Source organism: Doryrhamphus excisus, linkage group LG10, assembly GCF_037039965.1.
Source record: "Doryrhamphus excisus strain RoL-2023G ecotype Guam linkage group LG10, RoL_Dexc_Guam_v1.1, whole genome shotgun sequence".
Taxonomy (NCBI): domain Eukaryota; kingdom Metazoa; phylum Chordata; class Actinopteri; order Syngnathiformes; family Syngnathidae; genus Doryrhamphus; species Doryrhamphus excisus.
The window spans coordinates 17869094-17882543 of NC_136366.1; the positions used below are offsets into that span (position 1 = coordinate 17869094).

General features: G+C 44.1%; 1 protein-coding gene across 1 annotated transcript; it reads left to right on the plus strand.

Annotated features, from left to right (window-relative positions):
* Positions 1–1137: 1137 nt before the first annotated feature.
* LOC144901177 (ras-GEF domain-containing family member 1B-B-like) lies at positions 1138–13036 on the plus strand. Its single transcript, XM_078794362.1, has 19 exons — positions 1138–1203; positions 1284–1403; positions 1478–1615; positions 2211–2393; positions 2547–2609; positions 2743–2820; positions 2924–3026; positions 3189–3268; positions 3353–3541; positions 3704–3827; positions 3979–4033; positions 9039–9093; positions 11070–11319; positions 11380–11436; positions 11695–12059; positions 12118–12180; positions 12258–12309; positions 12367–12431; positions 13016–13036. Exons 1-19 carry the CDS (start codon positions 1138–1140, stop codon positions 13034–13036), a joined length of 2127 nt encoding a protein of 708 aa, XP_078650488.1.
* Positions 13037–13450: the final 414 nt, after the last annotated feature.

Sequence of the window (13450 nt, forward strand, 5' to 3'; positions counted from 1 at the left end):
GCGGACCAATCGCAGCAGGGCAAGGGGATCAGGACAAGTAAATGTCCACATTGATCAAATATTAGCAATGACATTCATAGCATTGCATGACAACTGCTATATTTTGTTTTAACACTTCTTAAAATCACCTTCTTTTTTAGTTCTTCGTGATTTTAAATCAATTCATAATTTATCATTAAAATTGTGCCGCCTGTAGTTTTAATGAATTATTTAATGTAGAAATATTTTTAAAAGAAATTTTCATGAATATATGGGTTATTTGTCCTCTATAATGCTATTAGATCATGTTAAAGTTTAAACATGTACACAAACAACCATTTGATTGATAGATAACTAGATAATAATTCAAATAATTATAGTCATCATTTTTTATTTTTTATTTTTTTTACAGGGTATAGAAATGGATGGATGGATGGATGGATGGCAGCAACTGAACAGTTGACGTACTCTGCTGCGATTGGTCCCCTTGATCCCACGTGAGACTTTTCACCTGGCCCTGATTGGTCAGGTTTATCGGGCCTCCAGAGATCAAGTTTACTGTGCTTGAAATATCAGGAGGGTAAACACCCAAGGGATCTGACAGCATCACGAACAACCTGCTTGAAGATTGATTTGTTTTGTCTGGATTTTTTGTGAAAAAATACATCGACAGGATACTTTCTAACGTCGTTGAACTGCATCATTGCGATGGTAAGTGCGATTTTCTAATTGTCTAATTGCATAAAGTTCCAGTTGTAACACAGTTTTGTGTATTTATTGTGAAAAAATAAAGATAAAATAACGTCAATCGGATGGAAAGTACATCGAACGAAGAATTAATAAATAATTTTCATCTAACGGCTAACGGAACGTTGAGCTGCATCATTGGACAGGTACGCTGGAAAAAATAAAACGCACGGCTTAAAAGAAATACATCGTAAAACAATTTGCTGATATTAGATGTTCTGCTTTGTTGGTTAGTTTTGTTAATTTTTACAGGCTGGTAACGTGTGATTTGTGTGTAGTAACGTGTTAATTATAATATGAAATATAACGACTAACTTGCACTTGTTTACTTACACGTTGACTTCGAGAATGAAAATAATATTTTGTTGTTTATTGTCTTGTTTGCAGGTGAACATGTTCAATTACAGGCAAATGGCAAACAATTTGGTTTCAGCATCTCTTGAGGCGCTGATCCAACACATGGATTACTACCCTGATGTGAGTTCCATCTTTCTGTCAATGCACTTGTCAGCCTCACTTGTCCTCACCATCCCCTTCTGTGTCCTTCACATCATCAGAAGCCGTACGCCTTCAACTTCCTGTTGACTTCACGTCTCTTCCTGCAGCCCTATGATCTAATGACACGAGTTTGCCACTTGTGTTTGGAGCAGGGCTCTGGAGATGACCTGCTAGATCAGGTCTGTAGATTACAACTGACAACAAGTTGTAATAACTGACAAGGTATTTATGCTTACATTTGATGTTTCTTCAGATACGTCTCTACGAAGAGGCGAAGAAGCTGGTGCAGCTGATGACTGAGTGGACTGAGGCCTTTCCACACGACTTCAGCGATGAGCGGATGATGCGTTCTCTCAGAGATATAACACATCATGTAGCTGGCGTGGACGAGGTTAGTGTCACATTTCCTCCGTACATCAAACACTAGATCAGTGTTTCTCCACCTTTCCTGAGCCACCTTTTTTGGGGGGAGGGGGGGGGGATCTTGGGGCACATCACTAACCGAAAATGTTACAAAATGTCGCCATGACCTCTCACGTGCATCACTAGTCTATTGTAGGAACGATGCAATCTGCTTCGTGTTCCCACACGGACGAATATTACATTGCTCGGGCAGTCGTTACACCACGGACACTAGACAATTACATAATATTTGCAGAAAATTATGAATAAATGTTAATTTCATTAAAAAAAGTGATAATTCCTCACGGCACATTAATGCACCACTGCACAGTGGTTGAAAATTACCACACTAAATGACACTAACTATATTATATACTATATTATAGAGCTGTAAATCCCCATTCAATTCCTTTGGACTGCACTGATGCTACTTTTTGTTCTGTCCACTAGAGGGCGCTAAACTCATTTTGTTCACTAGATGGTGCATATGCGTCTTTTGGTCAGCTAATGGCACTGACACACAGTCCTCTCGTCATCACTTTCTATTCATATGATATATTTTTTCCCTCTCTTTTTGTCACTAGTACTCACTACGAGACATACAGCAGGCGACTGACCGTCTTATGAAACGCAAGTCAACATTCGCTGTGCTAAACTCCATGCTAGCCGAGCATCCTGCCTCACCGGAACCGGAGGAAAGAAGCGGCATACTGAGCATGTGCGATGACCCCATCATCTTCGCCCAGCAGCTCACACACATTGAAATAGTAAGCACTTACTTGGGACTCCATAGTATGATATTGTACACTAACCACACCTTTAGTCATATAGTAAATATGTGGTTGTGGTGTACAAATACAACTTTTGAAGATTTTTCTTCATCACCATTTAACTTTTATTGCTGATTCTTTTTCTTCCAGGACAGGATGAGTTTGATCGGGCCGGAGGAGTTCACCCAATCATTTGCAGTGAAGAACCCTCAGGTAGATGTGCAGTGACAGTTATTATGTCTGTGTGTGTCTGGACTTAAAACATTACATGACCAATTTTCCCTACTTACTGACTTACAGGTGTTTGTGTGTTGGTCTTTTTTGTCTCTCATGTGCATGTTTTCAGTGTCAGGGCAGCAACCTTGAGGCTTATGTGAGGTGGTTCAACAGACTGAGCTCCCTTGTGGCTACTGAGATCTGTATGGTATGTTCACTGGTGTTTGCATTTAGTCAGCTTGTAAAGATTTCATGGCGCTCCATACGGGTTGTTTAGGAGTCTGTGACTTATTCGTGTTCTGGCATTGCAGCCGACCAAGAAGAAACACAGAGATGGAGTGGTCAAGTTCTTCATCGATGTGGCTCAGCAATGTTTGGATATTGGAAACTTCAACTCCCTAATGGCCATCATTGGTGAGTATTTTTTTACCATGAACTCTGCTGCCTTTTGTTCCAGCTTTTGAGTTTTTCTTTTTTCTTTTTCTAGACCTGATAGTGAAGTATTGTTGTCTTACAAAAAAAGCACAGATGGACTCTTTTTGTGTGTGTCACTAAATCTGTGATTCTACCTTTCAGCGGGGATGAACATGAACTGTATTTCCAAGCTGAAAAAGACCTGGAATAAAGACAACACTCACAGGTTTAAAACCTTAGAGGTGAGAAAAATCACATGACCAAATACTAAATACCATCATGGAGGACACAGTACACTATCATTGCCTTATTCTTGGTTGTCTCAGAACCTGGACCCATCCTATAACTTCAAGAACTATCGCACTGCGCTCCATGACGCCACTGAGATGTCCAACACTGCTGACAGCACCCAGGAGAAGATTGTCATTCCTTTCTTCTGTCTTCTCATGAAGGACATCTTCTTCCTGGATGAAAGCTGTGCTAGCAGGCTTCCTAATGGACACATCAACCTCGAGGTTGGTACACAATTAAACACACACCTCAGTTTTCATCATTAATCTGTACTTTAACCAAATAAACCCCACAAATGTAATAAATAAAATATGGATGAGTATAGTGTATGTAAGTGTAGGTAGCTATGATTAGATTTGACTCAAATGTGTTTTCTTTTTTTTCAGAAACTGGAGGATATTACAAAGCCGATCAGCCAGTTTCTGCTCTGGCGTCAGGCCATATGCCCATTCCACAGAGATGAGACAATCCTTCAGTTTCTCATCACCATGCCGATCATCACCGAAGACGGTAAATCAACCCGCTGTTATATCTTGTCTTGTTTTATACTTTATCATGTACATTATATGGATAAAAATGACTGCATGTGGATTAGGGATGAATGTATTATTTTTTTATGAGACAATTAGTTAAAGTTATGTGTGGTGTTTTGTTTCTGCAGAGCTCCATCTGATCTCTGAAGGCATCGTGAAGGACAGCCGTCCATCTTTTTGGGGGTTCTTCACACAAAAATTAAAAAAAAAGAAAAAACAATAAACCATTCAAAACCATTCTTATATTCCTTTCTTTCTCTGAAGATCCTCTGTCCCATCAGTCCAGCATCATTCAGGATGCTCACTCACTTTTGTTCTGCTCAGCCATTGGGGCAGATAATTTTATTCATCTAAATGCTTTGGGGATGAGACTCTAAGGCCATGGTTTCAGTCCAAAAGGTCTTACTCAAACCAAAACGGGTGCTAACCAAATAGATTTTTCTCATAAGAAATCATTCATTCATTCATTCATTTTCTACCGCTTATCCTCACCAGGGTGCTGGAGCCTATCCCAGCTGTCTTCGGGCGAGAGGCGGGGTACACCCTGGACTGGTCACCAACCAATCACAGGGCACATATAGACAAACAACCATTCACACTCACATTCATACCTATGGACAATTTGGAGTGGCCAATTAACCTAGCATGTTTTTGGAATGTGGGAGGAAACCGGAGTACCCGGAGAAAACCCACGCATGCACGGGGAGAACATGCAAACTCCACACAGAGATGGCCGAGGGTGGAATTGAACTCGGGTCTCCTAGCTGTGAGGTGCTAACCATTTGTCCGCCGTGCAACATTATTAGAACCCTCTAAATATTAAATAAAACCCATATAATCACCTTTACATTTGTATTATCCAATATAGTAGCCATATAAACATGATAACAAACATGTTAGCAGTTCCTCATTAATTTTTTTTTTTAATTTATTGTACTCAACATGAAATTCCACTCTAAATACGCTCTGCAATATGACTCTTGAATATATGTCCATTGGGGGGCATGACAGAAAATAACATAGTAGCATTGATTTAGGGCAAGAATACATACAATTTGCTTAAACAGACATTTTGTATTTACTAATAGGTCGTATTCAACCATAAAACAGTGATCATTTAGTCATTATTTTTTGAAAAATCGTGATTACAGAGAGGGAGCGCTATTCCAACCACAATATAATAAAAGATGACTATTATTGTTTGTATTTCGTGATGCTCTTTACCTCACCTGCTTCCCCTGACCTCACATCAACGGGATAGAAAGAATGAGAAAAAACTAGAAGAGAGATTCTACTAAAAGTCATTCTACTAATGTTCCTAATGGAGCTGTGCTAACAGTCGCATGGTTGCAAAAATTGAAGTCCATTTGTGGCTCTACCCGTTCTCATTAGGTAGTTCCTCCCATAGTTCACAGACTTCAAGTCAAGACAAGGCCTCATAAAGTCATACTTAGTCGTTAGTTTAGTCCATATTCATGTCTTCATGTCCAACGATATTAAGTCTACTCCAACGTAACGCCAACCATGAAATTAATCTCATCATTCCATTCATAGCCATACATCTCCTGGATCATGTGAACACCTGGGAGAGTGAAACCTTATTATGCCATTATTGAATGGACCGAGCCATGATATCAGTGCAGTAGGAGTATAATATAGAATCCATCCATCCATCTTGTAGAAGATAAGTATTTTCTATTCGTATTTTATTTTAAAAGCTTTCAATTTAGTTCTTGTAGACCTGCTCAGTAACAACACTGATGTCTGTGTCAGTACTCTGGTTCCTCTGCTGTGATCTTGTTTATCGGGAGTTCACCTGCATTAGGTATTGGTATTGCATCAGATATTGCAGTAACCTAAACAGAGAGAGAGAAAAAGAGAGAGAGAAGTGGGGGGCGGGGGGTAGGCCGCACAGCAGGGGACAACACAAATACAGTAAAGTCTCGTTATATCGATATTGTCGGGAGTCGGAAAAAATATCGATATAACCGGACTGTCGATATATCCGATCCTGCGCTGAACTGCATTAAAAGTGGGCAACAGAAGAACCAACTGCGTTCGTGGTTTCTCTCGTGTGTATAGAATCTATACACACGAGAGAAACCACGAACGCCAGCATGTACATATGAAAAACAGTGATTATTGCAAGCGATAAAAAGATATCTGAATACAACACAATTAAATACATGTATTTGTACGCTTGTGTCTTCGTTGGAATAGGTGTGTATGCTATGTCAGTTGGTTCTTCTGTTGCAGGCATGTGTTTGGCCAGCTATGTGGGGCGGGTTGAGCATGACCTGTGAACCAGGAAGTGCGGGAATCGGTGTGTGCGGCGCTCTGGTGGTGGAAGTGTGAAAAATAAAGTTGACTGGAAGCAGCCGTTCGCCGTGTTCTTTTTTGGTATTGAAATCCTTAAGCAAAGATTGATTTAAGCTGCTTTTGTATCGATATAAGCAGACCAAATTGGCTGGCGGGAGATGAAAAGGGCATCGTAGTAACCGGATTATCATAATAACCGGGTATCGTACTAACGGAACTAATTATATCATAAAAGACTAGAAATTTGCCGGGAAATGAAAATAGTATCGTAATAAGCAGTACTTCGATATAACCGATATCGATATAACAAGACTTTACTGTACCACAAACAGGTTTTGATCTGTCACAGAAACATCTGACTGCAGATATCAGACACCACTAAGACACCCGGCAGAATTTCCAACAAAGTAAGTACATTTAATTCATATAATAGTGATACATACATATGGAGTTTATTATTCTTCCTACTATGGTAACCTTCCACAGCCCAAAACATGCATTTTAAGGAATGAATGTCAGTATGTGTGGTAGTTTTTAACTGTCGGACCACAGAGAACAAATACTTGCAAATAAGACTCAAGAACTCAAGATGTAGAGTCTTCATTACTTAAAAAAATTTAGATAAATTTAGAGTGATGCATGGTGTCTTGAAAAAAAAGTACTAAAACCATGAATGGTAAAAATACAACAACAAAAAGCTTTGCAGAGGGCCATGGAAAGAACTGGATAAATCACTAACGGTGATGCAAGGAGTTTGAAGGCAACAAACAAAACAAGGCAGGAGTGGCATGAGGACAAAATAATGATAGTGGAACCTCAGTTAACATTCCCCCCGGTTAATACATTTGAACAACAATAAAAAAACATGTTTTTATAGTTTTGCAATTATAGTTTTATATGAGGGCTGCACGGCACAGGAGTGGTTAGCGCACAGACCTTGCAGCTAGGAAACCTGAGTTTGATATCACCCTCAGGCATCTGTATGTGGAGTTTGCATGCATGTTCTCCCCGTGCATGCGTGGGTTTTCTCCGGGTAATCCGGTTTCCTCCCACATTCCAAAAACATGCTAGGTTAATTGGCCACTCCAAATTGTCCATAGGTATGAATGTGAGTGTGAATGGTTGTTTGACTATATGTGCCCTGTGATTGGCTGGCGACCAGTCCAGGGTGTACAGCTGGGATAGGCTCCAGCACCCCCACGACCCTGGTGAGGATAAGCGGTAGAAAATGAATGAATGAATGAATGATTTGTTATGAGAAAAATCTATTTGGTTAGCATTTGTTTTGGTTAGAGTAAGACCTTTTGGAACAAATGAATGATGCTAACCAAGGTTCCACTGTAATTTTAATAGGAATAATAATAATAAGGCGGCAAGGCAAAACACGATGTTTTAAGTATAAATAATCTATCGTTCATTGCCGCTACTTGGTTTCTGTGCCAACTGGGATCAATGAATATGTGCAAAGTAGATATCTTTATTCATAAAGTGAATATTTTCATAGGGAAAAAACAGTTAAATAACATTTACCATCATGAGAGGACCTTACAAATGAAATACACTAGGAAAGTACAGTAAAGTACAGTAGAAAATTTAGAGTTACTAGGCCGTTTAAGTACATAGTAGTCATGCTCGTGTGTTACTATAAACGTCTTCCTGACGGGGCCTCATCGAGAAACAGACAGGAAGTGACTCAGAGTTGAGTTGAGTGGGCAAAGTTATTTTTCTTATTATTTATTAGGGATGATTGTGCCTGTTGTGAGATCATTCAAACCTGCAATAAGAGCCTGTTGTAATGGTAATGGTAATGACAATGGTAATGGTAATGATTTTATTTCATTTGAACATCAGTCTTAGAAGGGAAGCCCAGACTTCCCGGTCCCCGGCCACCTCCTCCAGCTCCACCGGGAGGACACCAAGGCGTTCCCAGGCCAGCTGTGAGACATAATCCCTCCAACGTGTCCTAGGTCTGCCCCGGGGCCTTTTCCCGGCTGGGCATGCCTGGAACACCTCACCAGGGAGGCGTCCGGGAGGCATCCGGACTAGATGCCCGAGCCACCTCAACTGACTCCTCTCGATGTGAAGGAGAAGCGGCTCTACTCTGAGCCCCTCCCGGATGGCTGAGCTCCTCACCCTATCTCTTAGGGTGAGTCCAGCTACCCTACGGAGGAAACTCATTTCAGCCGCCTGTACCCGCAATCTCATTCTTTCGGTCTTGACCCAAAGCTCATGACCATAGGTGAGGGTGGGAACTGAAGGATTTCATATATGTTTGTCTCCTATTTTTTGTGTCTCACTCATATAACTATGCACTACATGTAATCAAGTAGAACCAAGCAGCCTTGGGCAAATCACAGGACACATAATCGCTTTCAGGCACATACAGTTCCGGAGCTCTCCTACACATCCACAATTTTGACTAACAACAGATAACGGGAGAGCATGACGTCGGCAGCCATGGCCTGTCGATAACGGCTGGCTCCACCGCTCCACCCCGCCCGCCTTGAGTTGGTGAGAAGACGTCGGCCGAGGAAAGGAGGGGGTCTACCTGTGATGCGCCAGAGATCTACCGACATTTCTTAGCATAATAAAAGCCGGGCAGGGACAGTTAGCTGTACTCATTTGTTCTGACCTGTAAGTAAAGCCTACGTCTCTGCAGGTGTTAGGGGAAGACTTATGAGCCCGGAGCTCCGTGTAATCTGACTGGTCTGAGAGTAAACCATATAACTGACAAGTTTGTTGTCATCTCTTGCCTCCAACACGACACCCACAGGAATCACTGACCTAAGAACAGGTGGTCAAATTCCAACAATTGGCGCCCAACGTGGTTGGAGGGGGAGTTGTGTTGTGTGGTTTGGTCTTACTTTAGGCTGCAGTTCGATGCTCTGGGCTTCCACTACAGGCGCGCCTCTACAGATAATAAGGTAAGCAGAAACCTGTTTATTCAAATTCTGCTATTGGTCAATAACAAATTTGGTGGAAACCTGGTAGCATTGTGTCTGTAATTATTGTCTTGGGGGAATATTATTACGCTAGCAGGTGTGTTGACATAGTGTGTGTTTTGTGACATTATTGTGAAGTTTTGAGAAAACCGGTGTGTGTTCCAGAAAACTGCGTGGTCCGGGACCACTAAGGGTCGGCGTACCCAACTGGGTGGAGGGCCGTAAATGTAACGCTCCATTCGGGTCCAGTGAAGGGCAGTACACCAAGCGCGGTGAGGGGAACGCTTCACTTGGATGCTTAACAATAGACAGGGTCTATTGCGCTAATTTTACTGGGTGGAGGGCCGTAAATGTAACGCTCCATTCGGGTCCAGTGAAGGGCAGTACACCAGCAGGCGGTGAGGGGAACGCTTCACATGGATGCTTAAATAGACAGGGTCTATTTGATAACTTTCATTATTGCTCAAAATCCTTGCAACTATCAGTTTTGTATTTGTTTTTTTGTTTTAATTGTTGTGGGAATAGAAGGGAAGGTGAGTTGGACTGAGAATGTGAGGAGTGGGAAATGTGTGGGGGTCCCCCGAGGGTGTCAGAAAGTGAGTTGTTTGGTCTTGTGGAAGGTCAGGTTATGAGTGGCTTGGTAAGTCAGGATAAGAATAAAGATAGATAGATGGTACGTAAAACATGGGAAGTGTGTGATGGACAGAGTCGGGATAATATTGTGAAGGTTCAGAGTAAGTTAAGACAGGAGGAGGAAAAGATTATGAAATAAATAAGACAGGTGGAGGAGAAAATTGAGCAGGCGTCATTCTGGCAGAAGTCAGAACTTAAGAAGACGCTGAAAAAATTGGAAGATTCCAGGCGAATGATTCATTCGATGGGGATGGCAAGCTTGGCTTTGGCCGCCCCGTACATGACGCGGGAAAATCAGTCGAAGGCGAGAAGGGCCCTAGTGGTCACGCCATCGGCACCCCCGCCCAATTCAAACCCTCCCAGTGGAGTCTATCCTACTCTAAGATTCCAGGGAGAAGTCGACATTAATGGGGAGGAGTTAAATAGACACGTTCCGACCCTACAACAAGCAAGGCGCCATCCCCAACAGACATAGGCGCCCCCGTGCCACAGGTTGGCGACCCGTCAGTGGAGACTGGCGGTGCGACTTCCTGCACGGGTGCGGCGCAAAACATGTCCCTTATAGATTCGGCCAGACACAGTAAAAGCATATCTAAGATTTTAAAACGAATTGACATGTCTAATGTGTTGCCAGAAGGCAGTACCAGGCGCCGATACACTGCTGAGACAGATTACGGCAGGCGCCAGCCGGCGACACCTACGGCGGAACGGGATACCCAATCGGAAGATGACATATCCCTAACCCCGTCTTCACCAGCCCCTGTGAGACGAGACAACACAGGGGCTCGATCGAAAACAGTTATGCCTTTAAAAGTTGACGTGGCGGGCCAGCACACAGAATACACACCTTTTACCATAACAGACATTGACGGCATGTGTCGTAAGTTGCCTCCACTAGCCCGTGGAGCAGACCCATGGATCAGCGAGGTATTGCGCCTCACAGCTGGCCTCAGTTTGGCCTGGGGAGACGTCCGCTGTCTGTGACTACACTGTTTCAGGCAGTGCTAGCTGGAGGGCCCTCGTCAGTGGCTAATAAATTAAAAGATGTTCCTAATCTGTCAGTCGAAACAGAAAAATCATACAAAGCAATCTTGTTACACCACATGCGCAGGCACCGTGAGGAGGAGGACGAAAAAGCTAAAACACAAAAGGATTCAGCAGCACAACTATTGAAATTATATTATAAATTATTATTGAACGAGAGTTCACCTCAGATAAAAAGAAAGAGAAAAACATAATGTGGCAGGGGTGTGGTGGCATGTCTAACCGAGGTGGGAGAAGGGGTGGACCGTCTCAGGGCTACACTGGCTGTTTCGTGTGCGGAGCTCTTGACCACTGGGCACGAGATTGCCTCACCTGCACTGGACAGTGGCCACCATCAGGACCACCGCAGTCGCAACCACAACAACAGCAGCAGCAGCAACCACCAGCGGGCTCATCAACCACCAGGCATGCAGTCACAAGGAGGCTCACATGGGCGGGGCCGCCCATTCCACCGACTTCAGCAACAGCAAGCGGCTTCTCAACCTCCCCTGCTAGCCAATACTACCAAGACCAGCACGGCGGTGCCAACTGGTTTGAACTTGCTTGGTCGTGACATATTGACTGCTTCTAATGCTACTATTTTGTGCACAGACTCTGGTTTAACCCTGACGTTGCCAGATGGCACGACAGTGGACTGCAACAACCAAAGTACAGGAGGACAATACCTGCTCAAAGAACTGCCGGCAACCACAACAGCCAACATTTATTGGTGCCTTCTGACTCGGACTTCGTCACCGAGCAGTGTGGTGTCAGTCTATGAGACGTGGAAACCATGGATCCTGTCCAAGGCCACGTATATGCCTCCCACCACCCCGTTACATTGCACATTGTTTTACAACACACAACAGGATATGACATATCAGGAAGGTATGGAGTAGTGGTTAAATTCTTCTCGTCTTTTCACAGGTCCTGAGGGGGTGGCGGCCAGCGTCTATTTTGTTAAGTTGGAACAGGCCTGGTACAAAGGCACCCCTGATTCAGCGCCACACATCTCTTTGGCTGTGGCCCCAGGACATGAACAACGGTCCTTGGGTCCCATGGTGAAACGGTTGTTGGCAGCTAAAAACTGGACGCCGCTCCCTGAGGTACCGCAGGTACAACACTCTCCCTCGGAGTCGGCGTATGGTGTGGTGTGCCAATGCACAGACGTGTCCGTTGTTCAACATCGCTTGATTGACAGGTACGAGCTAAAAACACTGACAGATCACAAACTCTCCGGACCCATGTTGGACACCATCCCGGAGGGGGCGTGGTCCAACGGTCCATTTGACGTAGGTTTATGTGAGTTGAAAGTATTGTGCTTTCACCTATCATGGCCAACGGTTCCAGTACACCCGCATGCCCCAAGGTTTCAAGAACAACCCTGGTTTGTTCAATCATCATTTGCGCCAGGTGTTGTCAGTTTTGCAGCTTCCAGATGGATGGACGATCTCCTCCTCGCCACTGACTCTGCTGATTGTTGTTTGCAGGCCACAGAAGCCGTGCTGCTGTGCCTGTACAAATTGGGTTTCAAAGTCTCACGTAAAAAGCTACAATGCTGGAGGAAAACTGTCGCCTTTCTGGGTCGTGTTCTCTCAGCTGCTGGCTACGCCATGTCGGACGCCCATCGTGCGTCCATCCTCAGGCATCCTAAGCCTTCCATGGTGGGTGAAATGCTGTCCTTTTTGGGACTGTGTGGTTACAGTCGACAGTACATCCCCTGCTACGCGGAATGCACTGCACCCTTGCGCGCGTTAGTGCGTGCCAAGGGCTCTAAGCATGCCAACGCCAGGCTGGACTGGGACTCGGGGACTTCACTAGCCTTCGTGCTAGCCACTAGCCACTAGTTCAGTCGTTGGCCTCTGCTTTGGCTTCGCAGACAACCGTTGTGTACTCGTTACACCGCGGGGGTCGCGACTCTCATCCAAAAGACCACCCTGCCCCGGAGGATGTCTGCTCTCTTAGCTCGCCTCGGTCTGCATTGGATGCAGCTCGTGAGGAGGGAGGTGGTGAAGATGTCGCTGCCCTTGGCGATATCCCGAGCCCTGGGGGCTCCTCCTCCCCAACCAACAACTGAGGCGATTTCTGGATTAACTAACGCACACACACACACACACACACACACAACATACATGCAAGCGGCAAACTATATTACATGCCACTTAGGATAAGCTTCCTGGCTTTGTTTTGACATTTTTGTCATTAGCTATACTTCTTTATCTCACTCTGTGTTCTTTTTCGTCTGTAGGTGTGGTCGGAGGCCGAATAACTGCCACGGCGGTCCCAGACGGAATGGTGTCCACCAGTGCTTCTAAACGTTACAAGAGAGAGTTCCAGACGAATATAAATTAGTCAATCAGATTGCGGCAGGTTTTGAGTCAATTATCCCTTGGATCACCGTTAATAAAAATGTTGATTGCATCAATTATGTGCATTACAATCTTCAGCGCCTCGCCAATCAGACCGAAGAAGGCTCCAAGGCGGTAAATGAACGGTTGCGGGCCACGTCTTTGATGTCCTATCAAAATCGTATCGCTCTCGATATGTTATTGGCAGAAAAACATGGTGTGTGTGCAATGATTGGTACGGAATGTTGCACTTTCATCCCAAACATTACGGCACCGGGTGGTCGTTTGTCTCGTGCAATTGAAGGTCTCACAGCTTTGAATAAACGCATGAAATC

Bases quoted from the DNA above. Each gene is read 5' to 3' on its own strand.
- LOC144901177 (XM_078794362.1), top strand. From the start codon at position 1,138: ATGGCAAACAATTTGGTTTCAGCATCTCTTGAGGCGCTGATCCAACAC. The intron at 2,394-2,546 runs GTAAGCACTTAC...TTTTTCTTCCAG, and splicing joins AGCTCACACACATTGAAATA to GACAGGATGAGTTTGATCGG. The intron at 9,094-11,069 runs GTAAGCAGAAAC...TCGTGTGCGGAG, and splicing joins GCGCCTCTACAGATAATAAG to CTCTTGACCACTGGGCACGA.